General features: G+C 39.0%; 1 protein-coding gene and 1 pseudogene across 1 annotated transcript; both read right to left on the bottom strand.

Annotated features, from left to right (window-relative positions):
- Positions 1 to 538: 538 nt before the first annotated feature.
- LOC121733477 lies at positions 539 to 670 on the bottom strand (annotated as a pseudogene).
- Positions 671 to 1,154: 484 nt separating this feature from the next.
- On the bottom strand, positions 1,155 to 12,189 carry LOC121733348. Its single transcript, XM_042123563.1, has 10 exons — positions 12,086 to 12,189; positions 11,210 to 11,368; positions 7,533 to 7,628; positions 6,928 to 7,133; positions 5,369 to 5,491; positions 4,698 to 4,926; positions 3,249 to 3,404; positions 2,591 to 2,686; positions 1,469 to 1,605; positions 1,155 to 1,343 (listed from the first exon to the last, which is right to left on the bottom strand). Exons 1-10 carry the CDS (start codon positions 12,104 to 12,106, stop codon positions 1,172 to 1,174), a joined length of 1,395 nt encoding a protein of 464 aa, XP_041979497.1. The 5' UTR covers positions 12,107 to 12,189; the 3' UTR covers positions 1,155 to 1,171.
- Between the last annotated feature and the right edge of the window lie 3,354 nt (positions 12,190 to 15,543).

Below are 15,543 nucleotides of genomic sequence, written 5' to 3'. Positions count from 1 at the left end.
GCGCAGTACACAAGAGCACTCTCTATTCCTTTACTCTCATAACCCAGTGGGACGGAAGACCGACACGACTGGCGAGAGATCAGGCGCAGGACCGACTTTTTTACATGCCCATCCGACGCATGCATTATCTTACTTGTCAGACAATCGGGTGATCAGTCTGCATTGTCCTTGGAAATAACATGTTTCCAACGACTCTCTCTCTCGACCTCCGAGTCGAGAGCCACGCTCTTAACCACTGGACCACGGAAGCGTTAAGTCTTTAATAAGCATGTAAAAATAATAATTTAGCGCAAAATTCTTGCACAAGCTAAAGCAGATAACTATAATAATTGTTAGGCATTTTAAAATTCTTTCTATCCGCTGTCTTACGATCCAGGCAGTTTTCTATGCTGTTTATTATGTTGGTTTGATAAAACATGAGAATACTATTTTACAGTTTGATAGGATAAAACGAGGAACGAAGCTGCGGTTGTAGTAATATCTGCTAATATTATGCAAAATGTTGCATGTTTTAGTGGTAAACTTATTTGATATTTTGATTGGACCGCGCAGAACGCAAGTCCAAACTACCAAAAATTATGCGCACGACCTATACAGTCACAGACGGGTGTCGACCCAGCCCGGGGCAGCCGCCTTCGTGATCGCGGTGTGCCCTGCGCCAGGTTAGTATGAGTTATCCGCCGCGCGCCGCCTTATATACCCCCGCGCGGCCATCGCGATCGCGCGATGCAATTTTGAAAATTTTCGAATTTCGAAAAGCACCATCTGTTGGTGAGATAAGAAAACGTTTAATTTTAATTTTTTAAACTTTATACAGAATGAGGCACAGGGTTCAAGTTGCTGACTATATTTTGAATTTAAAAAGTCCTTTACAGAGATTTATAAAATGGTGATTAATATCAAAAAGTATGTAACACTAGTATACGTACAATATTATAGTCGTTGCCCATTTAATTATGCCAAATACTAAAGGAAACAGTAAAGCTTCATAACTTGTTTTAGGATAAAATGATTAACTTTTCCGTTACACATTTTACTAGCTAAAGCTAGTAAAATGTGTATTTTGATAAGGTCAGTTAAAACTGACCTTATCAAAATACTTACTATATTTTGATAAATAAATTAGCAGGATATAAAAGTAAACGAACTTTACAATCTTTAGTATTTATAATCATATAGATTTAGAAGCGCGTCGTTTCTTCATCTCTATATGGAGTTCAGTGGCGTCGCTGTAGGCTCGTCGCAGGGGGCGCTGGCGACGCGTGGTGGGGGGCGGGGGCGGCCGGCTGAGGTAATACTCAAACGGGCCCAGCTCCTGACGGTACAGGGGGTTCTGGGTTACCCTGGAATCATTAGTGCAGATAAGGAGGTAATGTATCTATTCACTTACGCTTTTGATTGGCTAAATTTTTAACCAATCGACAACACCGTAAAATAAACTCAAACAAATTAAGAGTTCTTGACATACCAGACCATAACCACCGGCGGTTGTGCGGTATGGCGCGTGCACACATGCAGCATCAGCGGCGTCGCGCTGCTCAGCCAGACCAGTGTCTGCTGTGCCGTGCGGCATCCGCTTACGTCCTCTGGCGATATCATACCGTCCTGGCGAGTAAACCATCTTATGCTGGCTTCTCACGGCACGTGATATTATCATTGTACTAGCGAGCACGAGCTAACTGGCGAGTCTGCGCTACCCGTCCTCAAGGCGCGTAAAATATGTATCACGAACCGCTCGAGCCGCGCCGCGCCGCGCCTTTGAAGTTACCGACTTCAATCGGATCAGACGCGCCTGCTCGATCCAGCCCGCGTCACCTCGAGCCACCCCCTTCACACGGCGCGTGGCTCGAGCTGGTGCGGCGCGGCTCATGATATTACGCGCCGTGAGAAGCCAGCATTAGAAGTTGGCAGGCAAAGATAACTAGATTGTTGCGGCGGAACAGCTAGATCATACTATCTATGGACGCTTTATACTACGTCAGTCTGGCCCCGTGGTAAGTACCTGAAGGACTTGTGTTACGGGTACCAGACAACAGTATTTAATACTTTTATACTATACACATATATTCACATTCATGACCCGGGAACATTGAAACTTTTTGTTTTGTCGGCGGGATTCGAACACGCTTGCGTCGCCACACGCTCAACCACTTACGGCCGTTCCCAATATTTGATCTATCTCTGGTTTTGCCCTACTAGAGATAGGAATAGCTCACATTAGACATTAGAGACATATATTTTATGTAAATTTTGAGCTATTCCTATCTCTAGTAGGGCAAAACCAGAGATAGATCAAATATTGGGAATGACAGTTTGCCACAGAGGTCGTCAATCATCTATCGAAGTTTTCTACGCAGGCGGCATAAATACAACATTTGAAATCAATTTGGTGGACTACGGCCTGACCGACCACACTTCGCTCGGTCGGAACTTGGAAGATCTTCCTTTGTGGTCACCACTAGTGTTTCCACATAGTTACTATACTATACTACTACTACTAGTTTTAGTCAGTTAGTTGTGTTCTAATATTCAGCTTTCGTCTGTCTTGCTCTTACTAGTTTTTGATTTCTATACCAGTAAAAATATTTACAGTTTTGTACGTCACTTCCACCAGGTACTTGATAATGTGCACCAGACCCGCCCAGAAGTGGAGGGAGTAGATCAGCATCCATACGTAGATCATGTGCTGAAAATTTAAATACAACAATCAATACGTCATGCTCTCGACAACATATCTAAAAGAAAACAACAGACTGATCAGAGACAAGAAAACATACCGATAGATGGATTGTAATGGGTTTGAATGGAAGTCCCCAAACAGTGGGCTTCTGACCAAGCATATTATTTGCACCTCGCTTAGAAGTTCTTTCTTTGGAGCCTTCGCTCTTATTATCCGTAACAAGCGAGCGAAGCGCGCCCGTGACGTCGTCTTCCATCTTATTAGCATTATGATGAAACTTCACTTCCCTACCTCCCATAGTTGATAGTACTAAACTCACTACTCGTCATCTGTGGCCGTAGCTCTAATGTAAACACTAACAGCTCTCTAGGAGGCAGTGGCGGCCCTCGGGGTTGGCGAACCGGGGAATCGCCCGGGGCCTCGCTCTTGCAGGAACCTAGCAAGTCGTAAGGTATTTTTTCGTAAGACAAAGGGCCTCGCAAAGTCCTTCCGCCCTGGGCCTCGCAAAGACCGTCCTCCCGAGGCCTCGCAATGGGTAAAGCCGCCACTGCTGCGGCCTTGGTAATACCTGCAGCAGTATCTCCCACAGCGGCACACGGCGGAAGATGAACCGTTTGAACATGGCGGCCATGAGACGGTGCGCCAGCGCCGCCGCCCCCACCGCCCACAGCACAGTGGGGACGACAGACACATTGCTCTCGTCGCACTTCAGCCACTCCACCAGCTGTAAACGTCCCATCAGTTTGACCAAAGTAGATCTATATCTATACTAATATTATAATGCTGAAGAGTTTGTTTTAACGCGATAATCTCAGGAACTACTGGACCGATTTTAAAAATTCTTTCACTAATAATATAACTAATAATAATAATAGCTCCCACACCGGTTTCTGTGACGGTGGCCGGTTTCATTGAAACCAGGCCAGCTACGCATTAGTAATTTTATTATACTAGAGTCTGCCGATACTAGAGTGCGACCAGTTTAAGCGCGACCTTCGTAGCATACATTTATATGCTACGAGCGTCACGCTTTAAGTGGTCGGAGTATAACTGAAGGTAATCCTAAAAAATGTTAGTCTGACCTGTATATATTTAGTCTGCATGTAGTTGGTAGTTATCATGACCGGGATTTATGCATTTGGGTAAAAAATAACTGTTTATTTCATTTTACAATACATGATTGTAGATAAATTGTGATACTTCTTTTGTTGACATCATAGAGAAAAATATGGTTGACATATTTTGTTGATGACATTATAATATTGTCATAATTACAATTTGTGTACAATGAAACTTAACTTTTTTACTACTCAATAATTATTATTATTTATAGAACTTTGTATATTATGACTATATATTCGTAAAATTTTTTTTTCGGTAGCAGATAGAGATAAGCAAGATAAGTAAAAGAAATAGAAAGATGAATAGCTAAGTTCTGTGCAGGGTGGTTTGTTGGTAAAATGGTAGGAATCCTACCATTGGATAAAAGAATATACAAAACTATTAGGTACAAATATTTAATAGAAAAACACAATGTCACTGCTTGAATTAATATTTTATGAAACATTACAAATATCATTGATTTTCATGGCCAGAGGGTGAGTCTTGTCTGCATGCGGCTGTACCATTCTTGGCCTGCTCTCCGCCTGCGCAGGCACACCTAGTTTCCTGCAAGAGATTAATAGTTATTTGTGTAAAAAAAGATAAAATTTCATATTACAGTAAGTTCATAAAGGCTAACTCTGAAAGTAGACTAACCGCTAATACTAAGGGCGGATTCAACTAAACTGGGGTAAAATTTTACTCGAGTATAACTGTTTCTTAATCTGAGTAAGCTGTAGCTGTTATATTCGTGTAACTTCAAGTTTGGTCGAATCGGACCTTAACGTGAATAGAGCTACCAGTAGTTTTATTTTTTGCTATAGAAGCCTTATGAGTCTTTTGATTAATGAACTGTGAAGAATGCAATAAACGACACTTTTATAAAATCACATTTCAGTCCATTAAAAATGCTAACCGCTATATACGTGCGAAGGTTTTCAATAATGAGGTTAGTTTTACTGGTCACTGCACGTTCGAGCCTGGCCGCTTCGGTTGCTTCGCTTCCATCGAAGATCTTGGCTGCTGCTCTTCTTTTGAAAGCCGTGGCCGCTTCGCTCGCGGTTGTGGCCGCTTCGTTTGCGCACGGTATGCTTGTGGCTGTTGCGCAAGATCTGCAACTCGATCTCGTTGCTTCGTCCACTAGACTGTTTATGAACAAGCACAAAAGAACTCTTTAATTATTAACTTTAATTGAATGCTGAATTTGTCAAAAATGTATTGATATTACATTTAAATCTACTTAAAAATACGTAATCATTAAAAATGACACTTAATGTGCGTCAGAATAAGCTTCTATCTTTTAAGCCCGGCCGCACATTGTCCGAAATTTCTGATACGAAACAGTTGAACGTTCGCGCTGTCTCTTACATTTTGTACTGAGCCGAGTGAGCTCGAACTCGCCGGAAGTGTGCGGGGTGGCGATCCGGCGAAATTCATCTGATCTGATCAGAATTCGGACAATGTGTGGCCGGGCTAATACGGCATATAACTTAGATACTGTAATACACATGTAATACGCATGTAATACACAGTTTCTTCTCATAAGAGTTTAGCTGTTACAGATTTGTAGATTACTGCAAAACCCACGTGCACGCTGGGGGTGGAGGTGCGCAGGTGCGGATTCGAGAGTTTACGGCGTCCACGAAGCTGTTGACCTGCCGCACCGCACCCTGGACCCCACGAACCACCTGCACTTGCAGCGCCGCCTGCCTGCACAATAACTCATAAGAATATCATGTAACATTACAAAAAAAAAACAATACCGTGCCATCTGCACTGCAACTACACGGCACGAAAATGTTGTGTGCCAATATGAATTTTGTGTCATGTCTCATGTCTCCCAGTTTTGCCTTACTCCTTAGTTGGAGGTATCTCATTCTTAAAATTTAATTTGTTATTATAACAGTTATGCGTACAGCACCTCTCTCCTCCCACACTGCCTACACTCGCATGCAAGACACAAACAATAATGTTGGCAAATCCGTGCAAGGCCCCTCACCACCATGCAGGTTAAAAACCTCGACGCGCGTTTCGCCCCAACACCGGAGCATCCTCAGGATGTGGACTCTACGAACAACGTCCGTTAAGTTCCCTGAACGGACGTTGTTCGTAGAGTCCAGTTTATTTCGCGGAATATTGCTAAAAATAATAACAAATTAAATTTTAAGCTATGGATTTCCGCAGAATAACGCCTGATTCCATTATGAGGATACACCAGGGGCTAGAGAAATGAAAAAAAGTACGTGTAATATCTATACCTGTCTCCCTTACCTCAAGCTTATACGAGTACCGCAGAACGCGATAGAGACAACTGCAGAAAATCCAGAAAATCAACGATTCGTTGTCCCCTGATTCCTTCTCCAAAACTTAACCGATTTAAGTACTTTTTTCATTAAAGATTAAATAAAGGCTTGAGCTGTGTTCCTATATATTTTTTTTTTGTATAATCTAGCCAAATCTGTTTTCTGGATGTTTGAACACAGCGGAAAATCTGGCCATTTTGTTTGGGTTTTTGAACGTGCATATCTTATTTAATAATTAAATTATGAAAAAAAAAAGAAAACATAGGGACATTGTATTAGTGGCCGTAGATATTCAGGAAAGAAATTATAACTCTACTAGCATTATCCAGGGAGGAAACAGGGGACAACGTTTGTATGGAAAAAAGGGCGGTGTGGACTCCTCTTAACTAATTAACTAATTACCTATCTCATTCGCCAGTCCCTCATGCACGTGATGCGTGATCATCGGTATAATCTCTCCAGTGGCGGGGCAAGATGTTTTGATGTGGCCAAGATACATGTTATACCTATTTTTGGAAGGATGATGCAAGGAGACGGATTTTCTCGAGAGAAAGATTGTGTCGATACTAAAACTTTTATTAAACTCAAACTCAAACTTTTTTATTCAGAATAAATTTTTGCAAATATTCTCTGAACGTCTACATGATGCCTACCACCGGTTCGGGAACTAGCCCGGCGAGAAGAACCGGCGTAAGAAACTCGCACGGGGCCCACATGGAGTATCAAAACTAGTCCAAAAAATCCAGTCCAATGAGCTCGAGGCCCCTTGGACCCTGAGGCTGGAGGCGGTGATCCACGTCTCCCACGCCTTACGCCGCCTTTGAATCTCTCTATGTCTATTACCACTCCTCCAAATACGGCAGGGTGAACCGCTGGCAGCATCGCTTGCGGACGTAGTCGGCGTAGCAGAGCGCGATGAACCAGCACAGGGTGACGTGGATCTGGGGCTGCTGCTGGCGGACGAAGCGGGTGAGGGAGCCCAGGGGCACCAGCTCAGAGCGGTCGCCGAGGAGGCTCGCTTTAGTCACCTCGAGGAGCATGGCGGGGCTCTGAAAGGGGATCCGTAGCTTCTTTTTCAAGGAAAAAACAATTCCATGGTTATTATTAAATCACAATCTATAATATATTATAATATAACAACATAATTCGTTAAGGCATTGTTTACCGAACTGTAGTCCGCGGACCCCTATCTAGTGGTCAGCGAGTATATATTATACGTATGGGGGTCCGCGGTGTAATCTCTGGACCATACATATTCCGATTTTTTTGCTATTTATTTTACTAAGGGCTCTATGAAAACTGAGCTTGATTCCCTAGGGACCCGTAGCTGAAAATGGTTGTGAAACACTGCGTTAAGTAAAAGAGGAGTCAGATAGACAGACATACAAAGTATGTCCGTCTATCTATTAATATTAGTATGGATATTAGAAGTACGAGAATAAACTTACGTCTTTAATAACGGTATCGAGGTAGTACTGGAAGAACCGCATGGCGCAGACCCACAGGTGGACCATCAGCGCTAGCATGCCCAGCACCATGGTGGACTGTAACACCACCATCATCATCAGGCATCATCATCTCTAAATAGTATAAAACAAAGTCGCTTTCCGCTGTCTGTATGTGTGTATGTATGCTTAGATCTTTAAAACTACTCAACGGATTTTGATGCGGTTTTTTTTAATAGATTGAGTGTTTCAAGAGGAAGGTTTATATGTATAACATATGCATAATATAGTAGAGAAACACTGATAATTTTAGAGGTTTCTAATGTTATGTCGTAAATAAATTCATTTTTTTGCGTTTATATTGCAAACGCTGGCTAAACCCTACGAGATAGATCAAAATAATGTACTACAGTATTGTACACCTTAATTAGGTAAACAAAAAAGTCCGCGATGGTATATGTCTATTTCTTAGGGATAACTCACAATAGCCATTTTTGTTCTTTACTTTTTACGAAAAATAATGGCTTATTTACGAAGCGATTTTAACAATTTACAACATTAACCCTTATCCAAATAAACATGTTTGGAAGCTAAGACATTAAATGTAGATTATAATTGTCTTTTACACTATACAATTTCGATCAATACTTTAGAAGTTTTCAAACGTATAAACTTACGCGGAATCAAAAAATATGTCGCGCGGCGGCGGCCGAGGGACATAGCGGTTACGGCAGAACCGGCCGGGGGCTCTCATAAGCTTCGGGCTTATGTTATTGTAGTAGATAGTGTATTTCGTCATTGTGTGGTTGTGCAGACGGTAACGCAGAGGAGCAACCACAGCGCTTTCTTTCAGATATTCATTGTTTCTGGTTCTTTGGTTTCTGAATTGTCGATAAAAATATATTTGACTTGCGTTAGAAAAACGGACTTTTGTTTTTGCTTTGCGATTGGGTTATTTGTTGCTTAGGTCGTAGTACAGTGAATGCCAAAAGAGCACGTTCAGCAAGAGATGAAGAATCGTCAACGGAACGTGAGACTCGCCTCAGCCAGAATAGTGATAGAAATCGGATACAGAGAGAAAGAGAATCGTCTGTAGAGCGTGAGGCTCGCCTCAGTCGGAAAAATGATAGAATTCGGATACAGAGAGAAAGAGAATCGTCTGTAGAGCGTGAGGCTCGCCTCAGTCGGAAAAATGATAGAATTCGGATACAGAGAGAAAGAGAATCATCTGTAGAGCGTGAGGCTCGCCTCAGCCAGAATAGGGATAGGCATCGAATACAGAGAGCAAGAAAATCATCCGCACAGACACATAGCAACACCGAACAAAACGAACAACCAAACAGCCACAGACCCGAGAGAGTAACTAATTCATGGGTAAATAAAGAAAATTCTGCCAATTTTTGCGAAACTTTTATCGTTTACGCAGCACAATAGGAAAAATCACCCGATTTTGAAACATTCTTCATTGGTGCTCCGCTTCTATTGGTCTTAGCGTGATAATATATTATAGGCTACATCCTACTAATATTATAAAGGCGAAAGTTTGTTTGGATGTATGGATGTGTGGATGTATGGATGTTTGTTACTCTTTCACGCAAAAACTATTGAACGGATTTTAATGAAACTTTACAATAATATGGCTTATACATCAGAATAACACATAGGCTACAATTTTAACCGACTTTCAAAATGGGGGAGGTGTTATGTTCGTTTTCTTATATTCAACGATTACTCCGCCGTATGTTACCCGATTTTTATATTCACAAAAGTGGTGATCTGATGAAGGATCCATAAGTAATCGAGGGAACTCCTCAAAACTTATAGGGAGACGTGTGGTGACTTCGGTTACGTGAGAAGTATTCTAAGCATATGCTACCAACAAGTAAGATTTTGCACCGAGATATACCTGGTATACCGTGGTTCGGAAGGTGCTGAGAGAACTCTTGATTCTTTATAGATACAAGTTTGGGAGTTTCGGCGTTGTTTTAAGAACAGGAACCATATGCTACTATGCAAATTACATTCACCATCATCATCATCATCATCATCATCATCACTACCATATTATACCATTTCATAGTCTTTTAGATCGAGACTCGAGTTTGTCAAGCGATAATTAAAAAAAATCTTTATTTTATGTCTAAAAATAGTTTGACGACCTCTGTGGCTCAGTGGTGAGCGCGTTGGTAGCTCAAGCCGGAGGTTGCGGGTTCAAATCCCGCCGACGGAACAAAAAGTTTTCAAAGTTCCTGGGTCATGGATGTGTATTAAATATGTGTATCATATAATAAAAATCTTAAATATATGTATAGTATAAAAGTATTAAATATATTTTCGTTGTCTGGTACCTGTAACACAAGTCCATCAGGTACTTACTAATATAACAACATTGAAGAGTATGTTTGCTTGAACGCGTCAATCTCAGGAACTACAGGTCCGATTTAAAAACTTATCTCAGTGTTAGATTGATCATTTATCGAGTAAGACTATAGGCTATATTATATAATATATTATCACGTTAAGACTAATACGACCGAAGAAACTCAGGAAAATGCGGGAAAAACGGGGAAAATATTTTTTTATGGGAAAATGTACGGTTTCTGTAAAATTCCTAATTTACGCGGGCGAAGCCGCGCGGGACATCTAGTTGACTGATATAAATTAATAAATAAAAAAATTAATATTTTTTTTCCAGATAATCACTATATAGGTACATAAATGTTGTCCTCGTTGGTCTAGCCAGTTTTTAGCGTATCAGACAAAGACAGCTAAGTGTGTATTTGCGTGTTTTTGAGCTAGGAGATAAATCCGCATACATAACTAAATTTTCCGATAAACTTGTAGTACGCTCGTATATTATGCTAATAAACTGTAGACGTATTTGGCGTATGTTTCTCAGAAGCAATTTAAACAAATTATATTCTAACTGTCGGCTTAAACTGGATAACACCTGTACTTGACATTGTCCCAGCTTAGAAGCCCTACGACGCCCTAAGGCATAAGGTTCGCCCTTCGTGACGTGCTTATCACAGATCAAGTCACTTGGGATCACCGTCATTATTTTTTATCAAACTTTTGCTCATCATTTTCGTAGAAACTTTGCTATTAAGATTCGCGAAGAAAGATTTTTGGATTTTATTGATTTGATAGAGATGAGAAGTTGTGGTAAAGTTTTAACCATTATAAAATGTAGAGTTTGCCCGTGATTTCATGCACGCTTTCCCGCGGGTATCACTTTTTTTTTTTCAGCAAAATTAAGAATAATCTTTCCCTTTGGTATTTTGCTTGCAGTATAACTTCGAAAATTCGGCCCAGTTTCTAGTATTAGGAGTCTATTTAATTATTTTTTTATCTATTTACTGTGCTTTGTATCTAATATCGAGGCTAGTCACAAAATTTCATATTTTATGAAATTTTGTGACTAGATTTTGATTATATCAGACATAAGTTCTGCCCGTTTCATTTGTAAAGAGATCTCTAAGTGTGCGCGGCCTATACCAAAAAGTTCCTTTGCAGCAATTCAATTTCTGCCTACTCCAACCCGAGTAAATTAATACTCGTTACGTAATAAAGTAATACGTCTGCCTACTCCAAACCTTACTTTACTCTAAGTTACCAGCAGAGTTCTCATTTCATGACTGCCTACTCCAACCCTTACTCTCAAACTAGGAGCCACTTACCAGCAGAGTCCTCTGCAACAGCGAGTCCCTGCCGACGGCTGTCTCCAGCTCCTGGTACAGGTAGAGGGCAGCGGCGCTGGCGAACACCGCCGTGGGGCCGAGCCCCCAACCCTCGCCGTTCACGCTCAGCCATCGCACCAGGGATTCCGATCCAGCCTGCTGAGAGGAGTAGGATATTGCAAACGAGTACTACTTATGCTAAGGAGAGCTGAGGTGTATTTGAGAGCACATTATTGGTTTAACGCCTCCGTGGTCCAGTGGTTTAGAGCGTGGCTCTTGATTCGGAGGTCGTGGGTTCGATTCCCGCGTTGGGAACATGTTACTTCCAAGTTTGATTAGGACAATGCAGGCTGATCACCTGTTTGTCTGACAAGTTAGAAGATGTATGCCATGTGTCGCATGAAAAAGTCGGTCCTGCGCCTGATCTCTCGCCAGTCGTGTCGGTCTTCCGTCCCACTGGGTTATGAGAGTAAAAGAATAGAGAGTGCGCTTGTACTGCGCACACACTTTGACACTATAAAATGACTTCTGCATAATTGGCCTGGCTTCAATGAATCCGGCCACCGTCACCGAAACCAGTGTGGGAGTTATTATTTATTATTGGTAGCTACTAACTACCTATTATTATTTTAAGCAATCTATTCATTTTTTCAAAAGAAGGTTTTGAGAACGAGTCTGTCTTTGTGTCTCTACTGTGGAACTATTGCTTTCAAACGTTTTAACAGATTTTAATATATTTTTAATAATTAAAAGAAAAAGTTATGTAATTTTTGTAAAAATCCCTTCAATTGTAAGCTGCTGTTTGCTCATTGCATTTTGTTTAACTATGTTTTGTAGGCTTACTAAAATGTTTATAATGTTAATGAAATGTCTTACAATTTTGATCGCCATGCACATTGGAGTCGGGTATGCTACTTAGCATTTTCACTTGTAATAATTTTATTCATTTTTATCATGATTGTTTATGTTACAACTGCTGTCTGTCAACATGACATATTTGATTGAAATCTAGGAGGAAATCTGTCCTAAATGTCATTATGAATTAAAAAAAAATAACTTGAGAAAAGTCCATATGAAAAGCCTTTCTGTAGGGGATAAACTACTGATTTGCTACTGATACCTACCGACAAAGACCTATAACAATTTTCTTGACCGAGGCTTTGGCAAGTTGGTTTTATTCTAGTAATAGGTAAAATATACGATCGTCTGCAGATATGCTATAATTAGATATGTTATTGCCCGAAACCATACATGTTTACTGCGATTAAACTATCGACTTTTCGGGGACTCAAAGTATCTCCATTCCAAACTTCATGAAAATCAACTCAGCGTTTGAGCGTAAAGAGAGTTAGCTCATATCTGTTAGCGTATTTACATCCTTGTATTTCTATGGGCACTTTTTTGGGCGAGCGGTGCCGCAGTTTTCAACAAACCTACGAGACTAGTAGGACCCATGATCGCCCACAGTGCGCGCGGCGGCGCCGTGTATAAACAGCCTTAAGATGGACGTAGATACACACTTTCACATTTATAATATTTGGATGGTTCAAGTAGGAAGAATAGAGGAGGGTAAATAAAACAAGTATTTCAAATGTCCAGACGGATCTGCGATGGCTGACGCAGGCCGCGTCTACCCATTTGTTTATTACTAACAATGATACACGGCTACCACGAACTATAAAAATAGTAGGTATATGAACTAGGTTTTTAACAGTTTTTTTTATAAAAACACTAACACATACACTTATATTAGACATTTTGGTTGAAGAACTGCAAATCTATAATATAAAAATGAGTCGCTGAATGTGTTGCTAAGCTCAAAACTCGAGAACTGTTGGACCGATTTCGCTAATTCTTTTTTTAAAATATTCCTTGAAGTACGAGGATGGTTCTTACGGAGAGAAAAATTCTAAAAAAAAATTTTTTTTAATTTCCTGAAAAAGTCTAAAACAACACTTTTCTATACTGCCATACAAAAGATTTGTGATAATACTTAAAAGTCAAATATAAAAAAATGGATTTTCAATTATGTTAGTAACGCTAAAACTCGAAAACGGCTGAACGGGTTGGGCTAATTTTAGTCTTAAAATATTCGTAGAAGTCCAGGGAAGGTTTTAAAGTGACACGAAGTTCACCGGGACAGCTAGTTATAAATAATTATATTCGTACAGAGTGAGTTAGTCAATACATATTTTATAGTTAAGTTCATTAAAGCATAACTGGGTTAAACTAGTTTGTTATCTCTTTCTTAAACATGAAAAACATACAAGATAGCAATGATACATGAAACCAAATCTATGCAAGTAGCTAACTTAATAAATCACATCTGAAACTTAGTGTCTTTTCACCCGAAGTAAAAACATATCAATTATTTTCGACGAAAATGATTTTAACTAACTTTAAAATAAAGAATAAGCATGTAAATTCTTTATGTATAAATTGGCTATGGAACAAGGGTTAAAAGTAGATTTTTACGCATGACCTACATTTATTTAATGATTTTATTAGAGTATGGTATCCTTAGTCTGGTATCTTTTCACCACTTCATAAAGCAAATTTGACCCACGACCCTCAGATAAACTCATCCACCAGGAAACATGTAGTTAAGTAAAAAACTATGCTGCCTTCTTATAACCAGGCTAAAAAAAGAAAGAATTGTTTGGCTGTGGATTTTGTGTGGTCAAAGATCTTCAGAAGTCATAGAAGAATTAATCTGATTTTAAAATATTTGCTAGGCTATGCATTTTGATAATAATATTATTACATCCATACTATATTTTTATAACCACAAGAACAAAATATGGTAAATTTAGCTTTTAGTCAAGTTGAATCGAAAATTTTAACAGCGAAGCGAAAAATATTAATATGAGATTTGATAAAACGCATCACAAAGCAGCATGGTGTTTGCAATGCCAGATATCAAATTCCATTATTGGTTTTTAACTTTGCTGACGAAATTATCAATCGCAACTGACTAAATGCGCAGGCTACGTTTAAAGTTATGCTCCTTAAATTGTACACTACTCACAAGAAACATTTAAACGCCAATACAGCAAATCACATCACATCTAAAAACTGAACCTAGGAATATCAAGCTTACACAGGAATTCACTACTTATATTTAAACAACAATAAACAACATACTTAGTATATTTTTCTACAACATATTATATGCTTAAGGTACACGACAAGAACGCCTTGGGCGAAAAAGTTAAAAGTAGAGACATGATTAATATAGTTGTCTCAAATTTTTCTAAAATACTTCTAAATATTAAACTAATTTTATTAATTATCATACTTCCTCTTATTATTTGATGTCCATCGTCAAACATAGAAATAAGCTCTATTATATAGAATAGCAATTAAATATAAGAAATATACCAACAATTCTATACTTATTGCCCTAAAATATAGAATTGGTAGCATAGTAGCAAAAAATATCTCTCAAGCATTATCCATTTCATACTTTTTATAGTCCATCCAGCATTTTCGAAGAGTATAACACTCTTATTAACCTAGGTCACTACGACGATAATATCTTACAAGTTTTATACTTCGTTGTATATTCTTAACAATTATACTTTGATTATACGATTATATACCTTTTCTACAAAATAGGTAAAACTTTAAAGCCTTAACTTTGAAGCCCGCACGATTCTGTTGAATATAAATCTAGGGAAAGTCATGGAGTAAATATACAAACATTTATATTATAGGAACCATTTTAAGTACAATATTAAACTATTTTGTTTTATTCTACTGTATTATAACAGTAGCTTGTTATGATGTTAACATGATTGAGGGTCCGTTTCCACCTGAACGAGACGAAACGAGGCGTAACTTGTCTTTGAATAAGAACAATGAAACCTCAAAATGTGGGCCTCGTTTCGGTATCGACTGACCCTTAAAGATATCAACGAGTAAGTTATATAAATTCTATCAAACTATTTTTTCTACTTTCCATTGAAACATTCTACGTATATTTGTCTATACAATATGCTTTTATATACAGCCTAACTTAAATCCTAATGGGTGAGGTTCTTAAACTTAGGCTAATTTGATTACATTCTTTAATATATATACGTTGATTACATACTACATTACATATTACATACTACGAAATCTACACCTTATATTCTGATAACAATATTAAAGTACTATGAGAAGAATCTTGGCACAAAATCTGTAACAATATCAACATTGATACTGACCTAGATCATTTTAAAAATAACAAGAACATTGGAACTTTTTAAATACAAATTAAAAAAAAAATTGAATCAAAGGCTAAAATCAAGATTTAAAAAGTATGGTCGCCATGTTGTTTTTAGCGACTA

The sequence above is a fragment of the Aricia agestis genome, chromosome 13 (genome assembly GCF_905147365.1).
Source record: "Aricia agestis chromosome 13, ilAriAges1.1, whole genome shotgun sequence".
NCBI lineage: Eukaryota > Metazoa > Arthropoda > Insecta > Lepidoptera > Lycaenidae > Aricia > Aricia agestis.
This window is presented reverse-complemented; position numbering and strand designations above follow the sequence as displayed.

Coding starts and splice junctions, on each gene's coding strand:
- LOC121733348 (XM_042123563.1), bottom strand. CDS start 12,106: ATGTGCATGGCGATCAAAATT. Junction 1,606..2,590: donor TGGAAGTGACGTACAAAACT/GTAAATATTTTT, acceptor TTTACTCGCCAG/GACGGTATGATATCGCCAGA. Junction 1,344..1,468: donor CCGCCGGTGGTTATGGTCTG/GTATGTCAAGAA, acceptor TAATGATTCCAG/GGTAACCCAGAACCCCCTGT.